This window comes from Lynx canadensis, chromosome D1, assembly GCF_007474595.2.
Source record: "Lynx canadensis isolate LIC74 chromosome D1, mLynCan4.pri.v2, whole genome shotgun sequence".
In the NCBI taxonomy this organism is placed as follows: Eukaryota; Metazoa; Chordata; class Mammalia; order Carnivora; family Felidae; genus Lynx; species Lynx canadensis.
In genome coordinates, this window is record NC_044312.2 from 21,367,561 (window position 1) to 21,383,862 (window position 16,302).

At 38.0% G+C, this 16,302-nt stretch overlaps 2 protein-coding genes across 2 annotated transcripts; both read right to left on the reverse strand.

Annotated features, from left to right (window-relative positions):
• Positions 1-1,478: 1,478 nt before the first annotated feature.
• Positions 1,479-2,411, reverse strand: LOC115525489 (olfactory receptor 147-like). Its single transcript, XM_030332697.1, has one exon. It carries the CDS (start codon positions 2,409-2,411, stop codon positions 1,479-1,481), a length of 933 nt encoding a protein of 310 aa, XP_030188557.1.
• Positions 2,412-14,542: 12,131 nt separating this feature from the next.
• LOC115525408 (olfactory receptor 8B3) lies at positions 14,543-15,668 on the reverse strand. Its single transcript, XM_030332600.1, has 2 exons — positions 15,643-15,668; positions 14,543-15,476 (listed from the first exon to the last, which is right to left on the reverse strand). The coding sequence occupies exons 1-2, from the start codon at positions 15,666-15,668 to the stop codon at positions 14,543-14,545; spliced, it is 960 nt and encodes a 319-aa protein (XP_030188460.1).
• Positions 15,669-16,302: the final 634 nt, after the last annotated feature.

Sequence of the window (16,302 nt, forward strand, 5' to 3'; positions counted from 1 at the left end):
TTTTTGTCCCTCATACTCATCGGTATGATTACTTGCCAATATTCCCGTGGCCTAGAATGCTCTACATGTGGCTCTTCCTCTTGTGAGATCTCAGCTGAAATGCCACCTCTTCAGAAAAGCCCCTCCACCCAACCTAAAGCAACCACACAGTTACTCTCTGTACCACTCACCTTCAGACTCTGCATTTTTCTGCTCTATTCACATGTGTTCATCACCTGTCTCCTCTTCCTGCCCATTTGCACCCACCTCCATCTCGCTGTAGACAATGAACCCAATGAGAGTGTACATATTGTCGGTTTTGTTCACCACTGTATCTTCTGATGTTTTAAAAACAGAGCCTGGTGGAGGATAGGTGCTTTTATTTGTTAATTAAATAAATGATATCATTTGTAGCATCAAAATCTGAGACAAAAGGGAAAATGAAAATAATAAAGGCAAAATGCTGACTGCTAATGAATTACAGATTTGAAAGCCCATTTGAGGAAAGGACAAAAATTCCTCTGCTAATAATTGGTGAATATTTCTAGTAAAATTTTTCCCAATGAAGACATAGCATGTCTTATTTCCTGCCCTAAAGTCCCAAGAGGTAAAACCCAGTGTAGGATGCTTTTATTCCTAATGGCTCTAAAAGGTGATATCAGGGGGTGCCTGGGTGGCTCAGTCCATTAAGCATCCAACTTCGGCTCAGGTCATGATCTAAACAGTCTGTGGGTTTGAGCCCCATGTTGGGCTCTGTGCTGACAGCTCAGAGCCTGGCACCTGCTTCGGATTCTGTGTCTCCCTCTCTCTCTGCCCCTCCCCTGCTCACACACACACACTCTCTCTCTCTCTCTCAAAAATAAACAAACATTAAAAAATAAAAATAAAATAAAATACAATAAAAGGTTATCTTGTCCTTAGGAGCAGAGACCAGAAGGAAATCTTGCTCTACCACATTCCCTTGAGACTTAAGTGAGAAGAGCATCTCCATATTCTCAGCTCCTTCAGGAAATGAAGGAATCTCCTAAAACAAAAGCCCCTACAGCACTCAAAAAGACCACACTCAGTTCCTCAAACTCAGTAGCCTTTCAGTTAAGGTTTATTAAATGAATGAATAAATAGCTGAAACTCAAGTCTGACAAAGTCTATATATCCACGACAAAGTTTTGTAGGAATTCCAGACATACCTCAGTCAAAAATCTCACAAGTTATCCTTTCTGGATTTATCTCAATTCAACCATTTAAACTTAAATCTATAACTTCTGAAAATAAGTTGGAGAACAACAAATGAACTACTTTTACTTTCCATGAAAAGATAAAGGACAGATCCTCCTCTTCCTTATATTGTCTTTGTGAAATGACTTATAAATAATTAGCTTAATTTACCCTATATTTGAATCATTTGCATTTCTACTTTGATTTCTTACTGTTCTCTCCATAGCTTCATACACTGTGTGCCTTCACTAGGAGTTGGCATCTGTAACTAACACCGTTTCTACTCAAGAGAACTCCCTTTTCTTAAAAGTCTTACTCAGTGCAATTTTGACATCTTTGTTCCTCAGACTATAGATAAAAGGATTCATCATTGGCCCCACAATGGTATAAAAAACTGTGGATACCTTATCTTGATCCAGGGACCCAGCAGGAAAAGGTTTTAGATACATGAATGCTGATGCTCCAAAGAAGAGAGAAACAGTAACTATGTGGGAGCTGCAGGTACTGAAGGCTTTGGACCTGCCCTCTGTAGAACGGATACGGAGGATGTTGGAGATGATCAAGATGTAAGAAATGGTGATGGTGAGACTGGGCATTATTACATTGATTCCCACCACAATGAAAACCACCAGCTCGTTGACGTAGGTGCTTGTGCAGGAGAGCTGAAGGAGAGGAGGTATGTCACACATGTAATGATTAATGATGTTGCCATCACAGAACGTGAGCCTCAGCATGCACCCGGTGTGGGCCATGGCACCCACAAACCCCATTGCATATGTTCCTGCCATCAGCATGAGGCAGACCTGGTGGGACATGATGGCCTTGTAAAGCAGGGGCCTACAGATGGCCACATACCGGTCATAGGCCATCGATGTCAAAATACAGCACTCATCAATGACAAAGAAGGAGAAGAAACAGAGCTGAGCCATGCACTCCTCGTAAGAGATGGTGTTTTGCTTTACAAAACCTATCAGCATTCTAGGCATTATGACAGACGAGTAGCAGAGATCAATGAAGGAAAGGTTGAAGAGAAAGTAGTACATGGGAGTGTGCAGGTGAGGCTTCAGACCAATCAGAATAATCAAGCCCATGTTCCCCATCACGGTGACCACGTAGATTCCTAAGAAAATGAAGAAGAGAGGCAGCTGGAGTTCTGGCTGTTGTGTTAAACCCAGCAGGATAAACTGGGTCACTAAAGAGTCATTGCCTGCTGCCATTGTTCCCTAGGGCGTACCTGTGAGAACAGGACAGAGGGTGACATTAAAATGAGCACCCAGCTCTCTTCCCCCAATCCCTCCGTAATGAGACAGAGTCCCAGAATGAGAATGAACTCATACCCACCCTCCTGTGTGCCACTGCTGTCTCAGCCTTTGCTGAGATTGTTTAAAGATGTCTATCAAAAAGTCATAAAGGGCAATATCCATAGGGATAAAATGCAGGAACCCTGTGATCATCTCTTCTGTACGCCTTCTTTGACAGTCCACCAGTCCCACCTCAGGGACATCTGCCATCTCAGCAAGAGATATATCATTTCAAGGGGTCTGTGGCTCTCATAAAAAAGATTTGGAAAAACAATAGTAGGAACGATAAAATGCAATCCTCACTCTTCTGCATTAGAACTTTAATACTGGACCTTGGCTCTGATGAATTTCAGGGATGAACAACCCAAAACAGAGATCTTCTTGTTATTTTTGTTTTGAGTGAGTTTTGAACTGATGGAGCCAGAGCACAAACCTCAGAACCACAGACTCTGAGGAGTCAGGAGTTACAGATAATGATTTCTGATGGTGGTTTTGCCCAGTGTCCTCTCAGACTAGGGGAAATAAATATCATCTGCTTCATCAGAAGGTCCATCTGCTAACATGACCCAAAGGAGTTTTCATGGGTGGGAAATCCTAGGGAACTGATTAAAAATTGGAAGACCTGTGTTTTCCCCAAAGATCAGACTTTGCAGTGGAAAACAATTTTTACCTAGTCTACATTTACAACTTAGTTCATGATAATAGCATTGACCATTGGGAGTATGCCATTTTGCATACAATTTCATTTCCTCCCAAATGGGGTACATCCCCAGATAGAAGAACATGATGATCTTTCCTGCATCCACAATGGTTTCTCCCCAGCACCTATCACTCTATGAAATACTACACATTTATTCATTTATTCATTTGTTGTATGTTCCCACCACACACTCATGTACCCACTTACATTTGAATTTAAGCTCCAAATGGATTGTGTCTATTTTCTCCAGTGCTATCCCTGTAGCACCTAAGTGTTCAATAAATATTTGTATAATAGAAGAATAGATGAATTCCATATTTCCTGGAATTTATAGTGGATACTACAACAGAATTTCCTGGAATTTATAGTGAATACTACAACAGAATTCTTGGCACACAGGCAAAGGCTTGTGTGGTGTCAATGGTTTTCTCTGTAGACCTGAATGTGGGAAGAAAAAGACATCAGTAAGACTAGTAAAGGCCACTACTGAACTCTTAGATACCATACAGATCAGAGTTACTGAGCTTTCTCCCTGAATGTCACATAGAGGACTTACTTTCACAGGCTCTCAGAGAAGTTCCAATGTCTCCCCCTCTGGACTGCAGCATGGAGTGAGATCAAAAGTCAGATTTAGGTCAGTATAGTGGCATTTGGCTTTCAAATGCCAAAATCAAGGTCAGCTTATTATGAGAGGCCATTAAGCCACTCAAGATTTTAATTCCTATTTTGACACAGGATAGAAAAGATCAAAGCGTAGATTTGGAAGGACTAATATGGTGGAGGCCAGCAGTGGGGACTGGTACAAGAGAAACTGAAGGAAGGAGGAGCTATGAGAGGCAATTATAATATTAAAATAAATAAATATATAATAACCACATAAATAATATATAATAAATATAATGCAAGAGATGTTGTAAGGAAAGACTCATCAGGACTTCACACAAAGGGAACAGATATAGGCAAGAAATTCCCAAAGGTACTAGCATAGGGATTTGGATAAATTATGGTGTTGCTATAAACAAAGAGAACTCAGAACGAGTAGAAATATTCATATACATATACATTCAATTTTGAACATGGTGGACTTCAGTTGCCAACTGGACATCCAGGTAGAAGTATACAGCCTACTTAAGGCTAAATGAAGTTCAAGACACAGACCAGAATATGAAAAAAAATTGGAGATTAATTCTATAAAGGTTAAAGCCATGACATTATGTGAACTTAATGAGAGAAAGAGTAAAGGGAAAAAGAACGGAGGTCAAGAAAAATATTTAGGAACTCCCTCATATGGGTCCATACTTAGGATAATTTAAAACCAACCATTACTAAAATGGGTCTCAATTATTGTTCTCAGACTCCTCAAAATTACAAGGGGACTAAACATTCCTCAGGGTAAATTTGAAATATGTCCCAAAAGAAGACATTCCTTGGGCGGCAGTAGTGATGAGGACCTTGGAGATTTATTAAAACATGTGTTTTCTATAGAAATGTTAAGAACTCTTATTTAGGTGATCTAAGAACCAGAAACACTCCCTCTAAGTTCATATTATATCAAATCACATTGCAAGAAGAGTTTTATGCCTAGGTTCTAAGCCAGAGCTGAAGGTCATTTTTTCACCTTTAATACAACCAGTGTTAATATGTGCAATACAGAATGAGTGTAGAGAGACTCTGAGCTTATCCATACATTGCAAAACTATCTCATTCATGTCCTTTGTTCCACCTACATAACAGTCACCTTAGCCTAATTCAATTGTAACAAAGTATGTCAAATGGTGACCCTTTTCACGAGAACTACCAGAACATCCCTTGACTCCGTTTTAGTAACTCAAGCCCAGTATGTTCTAACTTGTCAAAGTGAGTGGTAATTTAAGCCTTATAGTATATTCTCCTAAAGATGCAGAAAAGAAAAACTTATTTTTGACTAACTCAATTTTTAATTTGCAGGACAATGTCTCACTGAGCTAACCTACTATAAACACCCAGAAATGTTAGATAACATATTTTTTTTAAGTTTTTTTAAAATTTATTTTGAGAGCCAGAAAGAGAGGAACAGGGGCAGAGAGAGGGAAAGAGAGAGAATCCTGCACTAACAGCACAGAGCCCTCTGCGGGGCTGGACCCTACAAACTGAACTGTGAGATTGTGACCTGAGCCAGAACCAAGAGTCCAGCACTAAACCGACTGAGCCACCCAGGCACCCCGGCCAATATATTTTTAAGGGTAAATATATAACTGAGGTAACAAAAGAAAATTAAGTCTTCAAGTGCCAGGAAGGAAAAGGAAAACAGAATCTAATTCAGTAAATCTGGAGTGGGCACTAGATTTTGTACTTCTAATGACTTCCCAGCTAACACAGAAGCTGCTGTTCAGATGAGCATATTTTGAGGAGAAAACCCATAGGTCTTCCGGCGTTTAGACCTTGGCAGGTGTCTGCAGTTTATCGCAGTTTTTCCACAGGTAAATGCCTGCTTCAGTATAGACAGAACTACACATTCAGGGTCTCAATAAAGGTGCATGGGTTTCAGAAAAGGTGAAAAAGCAAAAAGGCAGGCCAACTTTAACAAATGAAAGGGCAGGGCGCCTGGGTGGTTCAGTTGGTTGAGCACCCAACTTCAGCTCAGATCATGATCTCAGGAGCCCCGCATCGGGCTCTGTGCTTACAGCTGGGAGCCTGGAGCTTGCTTCGGATTCTGTGTCTCCATGTCTCTCTGCCCCTCCCCTGCACTCTCACTCTCTCTCTCTCTCTCTCTCAAAAATAAATAAGCATTTAAAAATTAAAAAAAAAAAACAATGAAAGGGCCACAGAGATGATGTGAGAGATTCAGGTTCAGAGTAAGCTAAACTCCAGGTGATCTGAGCAGAGAGCATTTACATAGACCCTGGCAAGCAGACTGAAAATAAATGAGTAACTATTCCATATATGAACAAGAATAAATACCAAATATGAAATTTTAGTTAAAAAATTCAAAAGACAAGGCACCGTATGAAAACACAAATTTTAAAACATACAAAACTATTCTAATTGTAAGTTATTGGTACATATGTAAGTATGTAAAATTATAAAAACTCTATGCTGGAGAGGAGGAAAAATTCTGCTAGGGTCTCCAGCTGGGCCTAAGAATTAAATTGACATCAGACAGATTAGTAGGGAAAAAACATCCACCTTTTAATTATTTTTTTTTCAAAATTTATTTAAATTCTAGTTAGTTAACATATACTACAATATTGGTTTCAGGAGTAGAATTTAGTGACTCTTCACTTACTGTGCATGGGATTTGTCACAAGAAAAGTGAAAACCAAAAGAAATCGCTTAGAGCCAAATGCTTACAATTGCAAGCTGGACAAAGGGTAGCAAATTGTGGAAACATGACATGGCAAAGGGGCTTTAGCAAGGGTAGCTAATTGTGGAGAAGCAACTAGAAAGGTTTAACAAGGTTTGTTTGTACAGACTTCCCAGTCTCGGGTCTCCCATCACTGGTGATAATGATTTTTGCCTCCCAATGTAGGGAGAACCTCTTTCAGATAATATTTGTAGCTTTAATCTTTTTCAGAAGACTGGCTTTGCTGTATGCCCTAAGTTCTTGTGTCATGTTTTTAATATTTTTAGACCTGATTTTTTTATTGCAATATTCTTTTTATTGTGGTAGTCTAGAACTGAACACTCAATATCTCCAAAGTATGCTTTAGACCTTACTTAAAAAAATTTTTTTTAATGTTCATTTATGTTTTGAGAGAGAGAGAGAGACAAACAGACATAGCACGAGCAGGGGAGGGGCAGAGAAAGAGGGAGACACAGAATCCGAAGCAGGCTCCAGGCTCCAAGCTGTCAGCACAGAGCCCAACGCGGGGCTTGAACCCACAGACTGTGAGATCATGACCTGAGTGGAAGTTGGAAGCTTAACCGACTAAGCCACCCAGGCACCCATAGACCTTACTTTTACTTTTTTAATTTTTTTTAAAAGTAATTAAATTTTTTTAATGTAAGAAAAAAAGAAAAATAAATTTTTTTCTTTCTGCCAAGTTCTGTGGCTAGACCTTACTTTTAAAAAGAGTTCTCTATATACAGAAAAACTGACAAGATAATACAGAGTTCTCATACATCCCTCTGGCACACAGTTGGCCCTAATACTAACATTTTACAATCATATGGTTACATTCATTACAAAAGATGAACCAATATTGAGGCATTTTTTTTAAATTTTTTTTTAACGTTTATTTATTTTTGAGACAGAAAGAGACAGAGCATGAACGGGGAAGGGGCAGAGAGAGAGGGAGACACAGAATCTGAAGCAGGCTCCAGGCTCTGAGCCATCAGCCCAGAGCCCGACGCGGGGCTCGAACTCACAGACCGCGAGATCGTGACCTGAGCTGAAGTCAGACGCTTAACCGACTGAGCCACCCAGGCGCCCCTGAGGCATTATTTTTAATTAAAGTCCATGATTTATTTAGTTTGGCTTTTACCTAATGTCTTTTTTTCTTAACAGGGTCCCATATTACACGTATCTGCCATGTCTCTTTAGGCTCCTGTTGGCTGTGACAGTTTCTCACAGGTTCTTTGTTCTTTATGACCTCACAGTTTTGAAGAGTACTTGTCAGGTATTTTATAGGGTGTCCCTCTACTGGAATTTGATGATTTTGTAATGATTACACTGAGATTATGGGCTTGGGAGATGCAGATCACAGAGGTAATGCCATCTGCATCACATTGTGTCAAGAGTATATACTACCCTTATGATTTATGAATGTTCATTGTGACTTTGATCACTTGGCTGATGCAGTTTGTCAGGTTTCTCCACTGTAAAGTCATGCTCTCTGCACTCCAACTTCCACTCTGTACTTTTTAGGAAGGAGTTACTATGAGCAGCCCACACCTAAGGAGTAGGAATTACTAATTTGTTGAATTATTTATTTATATCAATTTGACCATATGAAGATTTACTTATACACTGGATTATAACCCAATATATACTTTATTTACTCAAATTGTCCAGCTCAAATTTTCCAGTAGAGCTCTTTCAGTTGCCTCCAATGCCCCTTTGGAACACTCCCATTGTGTGTGTGTGTGTGTGTGTGTGTGTGTGTGTGTGTGTGTATTTGGTGTGTTTATAGCACTTCCTTACTCTGTGGCATTACAAGATGCTCCAGGCTCATCTCGGTTATCTCCTGCCCTGGTCATTGAATCAGCCATTTCTACAGGAAATGGTATTAAATTCTTTGTATTAGGGAATGGTATTAGAAACCAAGATCCCAATGCTAGCTGTGCTTGTTGCTACGGGGGTGTCATTCTTTTAAGACCCTTTCAGTTGACAAAACAAAGAAATATGTTTGTATACTGACAAATGTATATACATGTGTAACCATCTTTATCTCTATTAGGCTAAATGTGAGTTTGTACTAATGTTTCCAACTCTCATCTATTATCACATCCATCATTCTAGCCTCCGTTTAATTCCACTTATTTGTAAATTCCCACTCCCAACAGCAAGAAACCTGGCTCCCCTCCTCCACCATCCATTTACTTAATTGTTCAATTCCAGTATGCATGTTGCAGCAGTATCAGAATTCTTAACTAACATCCCCAATGGAAACCAACTTCATCAACTAGAGCACATGCTTATGTACAGTTCTTTTGCTTTTAGTCTTACAAACTTCACTCATTTCTAGCTTTTATTCCCCTTCTCCTTCACTGAAGTTGTTTCATAATTTTGTAATGCACTAAGATTCCCTGTTCATTATTTGTGTTCCTTCCTGGGATTGCCATGACTTCAAAAACAAGTTTTTAGACTTCCATACATTAAGCTTCATTCTTTGTACCGTAATATTCTTTGGGTTTTGAAAAGTACATAACATCACTTGTCTATCATGACAGTGTCATATGGAATAGTTTCACTGTCCTAAAAATCCCCAGTGTTTCTTTTATTCACCCCTCCTGGTACCCTCCGAAAACCTGACAACAACTGATCTTTTTACTGTCTCTATAGCTTTGCCTTTTCCAGAATGTCATACAGTTGGAAACATATAGTAACTAGCCTTTCCAAACTGGCTTTTTCACTTGGAAATAGGTCTTCAACACTCCTACATGTTTTTTCATGGTATGACAGTTCATTTCTTTTTATCTTTAAATAATATTTCCTTCTACAGATATATCAAAGTTTATCCATTCCCTTTTTTAAGAACATCTTGTTTGCTTCCCGTTTGGAGCAATCATAAATAAAGCTGCTATGAACATTCATGTGAAGGTTTTTGTCTGGACGTGAAATTTTCAAATCAGTTGGGAAATATTGAGAAGCATCATTGCTGGATTCAGAGTGAAGACTATGTTTGCTTTTATAAGAAACTGCCCAACTGTTTTCCAAAGTAGCTGTACCACTTTGCATTAGCACCAGCAATGAACAAAAGTTCCTATTGCTCTACATCTTTGCCAGCAATTAGTACTGCCAGTTTCTCAATTTTAGTCATTGTAATAGGTTTGCAGGGGCATCTCATTGTTATTTTAATTGAAAATTCCCTAAAAACAAATAAAGCCAAGCAACTTCTCAAACACTTATTTTCCATCTGCATATCTTTTTTGGTGAGGTGTTTGTCCAAATATTTGTCTCATCCTTTCAGTTGTTTGTTTTCCTACAGTTGAGTTTTAGAATTCTTTGTATACGGTGGTACAAGTTCTTTCTCAGATCTATGCTTTGCCAATATTTTCTCCCATTCTGTGGCTTGACTTTCCTTTTTTGAAATTTTTTTTAACATTTATTCATTTTTTGAGAGACAGAGAAAGACAGAGCATGAGTGGGGGAGGGGCAGAGAGAGAGGGAGATAACAGAATCCGAACCAGGCTCCAGGCTCTGAACTGATAGCACAGAGCCCAACGCGGGGCTTGAACTCACAAACTGTGAGATCATGATCCGAGCCAAAGTTGGACACTTAACCAACTGAGCCACCCAGGAGCCCCTTGATTCTCCTTTTTAAAACAATGTTGTTTCCAAAAATGTTTTTAAACATTTAAAGTTTGTCTTACCAATTTTTTTTCATGAATCATGCTTTGGTATTATATCTAAAACCTCACCAATCACCAAATCCAAATTCACCTAAATTCACCTAAGTTCTCTGAGTTCCTTTAAAAGTGTCATAGTTTACGCTTTGAATTTTGTAGTTTACAATTGGTTGATGATCTATTTTGAGGTTGTTTTGCTTTGAAAGGCATAAGGTTTATGTCTAAATTCATGTTTTTGCATATGGGTATCTGATTTTTCCAACATCACTTGTTAAAAAGATTACTATTTCTCAACTGATTTGCCTTTGTTCGTTTGTCAATAATCAGTTGACAATATTTTGTATGTTTATTCCTGAGCTCTCTCTTCTGATCTGTTGGTCTATGTATCTTTTCTTTCATCACACAGTCTTGATTACTATAATTTTATAGTCAGTCTTATAGTTGAATAGTGTCTGTCCTACAACTTTTTTCCCCTTCAGTATTTTATTTGATATTCTGGCTCTTTTGCCTTTCCATATAAACTTTGGTGATATCCACAAAAATTTGCTAGAATTTTGATGGGGATCACACTGAATCCATAGATGAAGTTAAGAAGAATTGACATCTTAATGTTATTGAGTATTCCAAGCCATTAACATAGAATATCTTTCCATTTCTTTTGATCTTTTTAAGTACGTTTATTAAAGTTTGTAGTTTTTCACACCTAGATACTACAAATATTTTGTTAGGTTTATAACTAGGTATTTCTTCTTTACTGGGGATGGCTACAGAGGCGCTAATATGAACAGTATTGTGTTTTCATTTCAAATTCCAATTATCCAATTACTGATATATAGGAAATAAATTAACTTTTGTAGGTTAACTTTGTATCCTGTGACTTTCATATAGTCACTTACTAATTCCATGAGGTTTTGTTTGTTGCTTTGTTTTTGTTGTTGTTGTTGCTATCAATTTTGAGAGATTCTCTATAGAGGTAGTCATGTCATCTGAGAACAAAGACAGCTTTATTTGTTTCCTAATCTGTATAAGTAGCAAACTTTTAAAAGTTATCATTCCAAGAAGCAATACAGGCCCAAATATATTAATAAATCTGAAAAATTTTATTTCAGCATTCTTGTCCAAACTATAATGAGATACCATTGTATGCACACCAGAATGTCTAAAATTAATAAGACTTAAAATACCAAGCATACATGTGGATGTGGAGCAACTGTAACTTTCATACACTACTGTCAAGAGAGTAAAATAGTATAAGTACTTTGGAAAACAAATTGGTGTTTTCTAATAAAGATACACATACATGTACTGATCCAGATACTCCACTGCTAACTATATATCCAGAGAAATTAGTATACACGTTAAAAAACTGTACTTAAATATTTATTCAAGTTTTATTTATAATAGCCAAATTTCCAACATTATAAGAATAGATAAGTAAACTGTGGAAAACAGATTCAATGAGATACTTCTCAGAAAATAATTTAATGATATATGCAGCAATATGTTTAAAATACAAAAATGATTATGTCAAATGAAGAAGGTAGATACAAACGTATAAACAGTTTGGTTTTATTTTTAAGATTTTTTTTTTTTTTTTTTCAACGTTTTTATTTTTTTTTTATTTTTGGGACAGAGAGAGACAGAGCATGAACGGGGGAGGGGCAGAGAGAGAGGGAGACACAGAATCGGAAGCAGGCTCCAGGCTCCGAGCCATCAGCCCAGAGCCTGACGCGGGGCTCGAACTCACGGACCGCGAGATCGTGACCTGGCTGAAGTCGGACGCTTAACCGACTGCGCCACCCAGGCGCCCCTATTTTTAAGATTTTTAAAAAGAGACAAAACTACTCTAAAGTGAGAGAAATCAGAGCAATGGGGGTTTCTGTTGACTAGAAAGGGGAATGAGGAAAATTTCTGGGCTCATTGAAATGTTCCATATCTTTTTCTGGGTGGAGTTTATACTTAGGCAAAAAGTCATCAAGGTGTATATTTAATATTTGCATATTTTACTATATATAAACTATACCTTATTAAACAAAATTTGAAATATTTTATGTCTTTGTAAGTAAAATTTATTTGTGTAAAAATATGCAGAGTTCAATATTTTAAACAATATATTGTTAAGCAGATATATTGGGACTTACAGAAAACTAGTGTGTGTGTTTTGTAATGTAATCTCTATTACTTATTACAACATTTAGTTTATTATTGTTGTTATTCAAACACATGAATAAAAGGTAAAAGGTATTTCTTACCTCCCACTATATTTAATATTCTAAATACACAAATGGGAAAAGCATTTTTTGGGAAACATTTGTGCTTTTTGGAAAAGCATTTGTGGCAAGTAGGAAAATTATATGAAAAAGCATTAGTTAAATATATTTAGTATCTTATTGGTGAGACAAGGTTTCAGTAAATTCACAAAATGTTGCTGGGAATATAGTTTATTTCTATTAATATACACCTTTTTCATGATAAACTTCACTGTATTAATAAAACAATGGCTAAAATTTTCCTCCTAATACTCTGTGTAGTATTTTCCTTAAGGTGATAAATTTTAAAATTTACAGTAAGAACTATATGCTCTTTTTCAAATACTTGGTATCATTTTAGATGGTAAAGAATGCAACTTTTATAATACACTAAACCACCAACCCAAACCCCCATACTGGGATCCTGAGATACATATGTATTATTTCTCTAATCATCCCCTCTTACTACTATGATTGGCAATGAACAATGGAGTCTGTGTATTGTCTTAGATATTGAATACATCGCCCTGATAGACACTCTCAGAAGCAGGTAGTATGTCATATGGATCTTGCCATTACCAAAGAACAGAAGGAAAGTCAGAATAATAACAGAAAAAGTGACAAGAAAAAATAGAACAAAAGGCCACTATTAGAGGGATCTGATCCTGCTATAATCTTTACACACAATTTGAAATGCATTTGTTTGAGTGCTGCTGCCTATACCAGTAACAATATTGTTAAGAATGAGAGCTCTTGTAGCCCAAATGTCCAGCGATGGATAAATGGATAAAGAAGATGTGGTATATATATACAATGGAGTATTACTCAGCAATCAAAAAGAATGAAATCTTGCCATTTGCAACTATGTGGATGGAACTAGAGGGTATGTTATGCTAAGTGAAATTAGTCAGTCAGAGAAAGACAAATACCATACGACTTCACTCATATGGGGACTTTAAGACACAGAACAGGGGCGCCTGGGTGGCTCAGTCGGTTAAGCATCCGACTTCAGCTCAGGTCACCATCTCGCGGTCCGTGAGTTCGAGCCCCACGTCGGGCTCTGGGCTGATGGCTCAGAGCCTGGAGCCTGCTTCTGATTCTGTGTCTCCCTCTCTCTCTGCCCCTCCCCCATTCATGCTCTCTCTCTGTCTCAAAAATAAATAAACATTAAAAAAAATTAAAAAAAAAAAAGACACAGAACAGATCAACATAAGGGACAGGAAGCAAAAATAATATAAAAACAGGGAAGGGGACAAAACATGAGACTCTTAAATATGTAGAACAAACAGAGGGTTGCTAGAGGGGTTGTGGGAGGGGGGATGAGCTAAACGGGTAAGGGGCATTAAGGAATCTACTCCTGAAATCACTGTTGCACTATATGCTAACTAACTTGGATGTAAATTTAAAAAAATAAAATAAAATAAAATAAAATAAAATAAAATAAAATAAAATAAAATAAAATAAAATAAAATAAAATAAAAAAGAAGGAGAGCTCTTGTAGTGTTTGTCATTTCTATATCTAGATCAGAGAGCTCTAACTTCAACTTTATATAACTGATAAAACTAATCATATTTGCCCATATTAGGAATAGCCCAGAGACAAAAGTAGTATAGAAGTTATTTTAAATATCAGTGCATAGTTTCTATTTAGAAAACATATTACTTTTTTTAAAAATTTTTTTTAACATTTATTCATTTTTGAGAGACACAGAGACAGCGTGTGAATGGGGGAAGCGCAGAGAGAGAGGGAGACACAGAATCCGAAGCAGGATCCAGGCTCTGAACTGTCAGCACAGAGCCCGATGTGGGGCTCGAACCCACGAACTGTGAGATCATGACCTGAACCGAAGCCGGACACTCAACCGACTGAGCCACCCAGGCACCCCAGAAAACGTATTACTTATTTATGTAAACTTGCACAAGATGATGGAGATACAGAAGGAAAAATGAGACGAGATCAGCTATCAAAAAAATCACAAGCACGTCTATTAAACCACACAAAACACAATCTCTAGAAACAACATGTTTATGATCACATTCTCACCTTGAAAAACACCAATAATTATAAAATAAAAAGTTGAACTTCTTTATATTGTTGCCACTTCTAATTAGAACATGCTTCTCCTTTGGATTTTAATCAAGACTTTCCTCAGTGCAATTTTGACATCCTTATTCCTCAAACTGTAGATCAGGGGATTGAGCATGGGCCCCACATTAGTATAGAAAACTGAAGAAACTTTCCCCTGCTCCATAGACCCAGGAGAAGAATATTTAAGATACATGAATGCTGCTGAGCCAAAGAAAAGAGAAATAGCAATGATGTGAGAACTACAGGTACTGAAGGCTTTTGATCGTCCTTGAGCAGATCTGATATGAAGAATGCTAGTGAGGATAAAGACGTAAGAAATCAGGATGGTAAAACTGGGTACTGTGATATTAATTCCCACGACTATCAGAACTACTACCTCGTTGACATAGGTGCTGCTGCAAGACAGTTGGAGGAGAGGAAGAATATCACACAGGTAATGGTTGATGACATTAACACTGCAGAAGGTTAGTCTGAGCATGCACCCTGTGTGGGCAGAGGCTCCAGCAAACCCCATCATATATGCAGCAACAGTCAGCAAGGCACAGACCTGATGGGACATGGTTACCTTATACAGCAACGGATTACAGATGGCCACGTAGCGATCGTAGGCCATTGAGGTCAACATATAGCATTCCGAGATGACAAAAAAGAGAAAGAAAAACAGCTGAGTCATGCAGCCAACATAGGAGATGATATTCTCCCTTGATACAAAGTTCATCAGCATTTTGGGGGTGAAAACAGAAGAGTAACAGAGATCAATGAAGGATAGGTTGAAGAGGAAGTAGTACATGGGGGTATGGAGGTGAGAATTTAGACTAATAAGAGTGACCAAGCCAACGTTGCCCACCATGGTGACAATGTAGATCACCAGAAACAGGAAGAAGAGGGGTTGCTGGAGCTCTGGACAGTCTGTTAGGCCAGCAAGAAGAAATTCAGTCACTAAGGACTCATTTCTAACCAGTATTCTTCTCTTCAGAAATCTGTGAGAACAGAAGAAAATCCCATTAGAGACCCCAGCTCTCTCCTTACATGCTCTCATTTATAAGCAGAAGACTCAGAAGACTTTGCTTCACAGGGTCCGAATGGATTGCCACACACAGCCGTCAACATTAAAATCACTCTGTCTTTTGTTGCATGAGCTTCATGTGACAAACAACTGCCCTTGTCTTTACTAGAAGATACAAGGATGGAGTAGCTGAGGACTAAGCCCACCTGTTGGTGAGCTTCAGTAGGGAGGTATCCCCCTTCTCTCCCTCCCACTCATCTGATCCTTCACTTCCTAGTTCCTATGTTTCCATTATCCTACCAGATACCTCAGTTTCCCTGTGACAACAATCATGAAAGAGACGATTTCTCTCGGGCAGAGAGCATATCATAATTCTGCTTCCTAGAAGAAAGTCCCTACCAGTCTATAATCTTTGCAGATAGCTTACTGCAAGCATCCATGAAATCAATAATGGGTAACAAGTATCGAGGGGAACTTTGGTAGCCTAAGATTTATAATTCAACATGTAGTCAGTGTTTCTACATATTCTGCTTCCCTGTTCCAGCCTAGCTGGACAGATAATGAATAAAGAAAGGTGGACGTGCTTTCCTTGGTTTTGTAGTAAGGCATGAAACAGAAACACAACCAATTTGGATACTGATTATTTAGTTGTTAAGTTTGTGAACACATATCTAGCTGCATGCTTGTAACACATAAACTCTTTTATATGTCTATTTCAATTTACAACTTAAGAAAGAGATAAATCTTTTCCTCTGATGTTGCTACATGCTAGA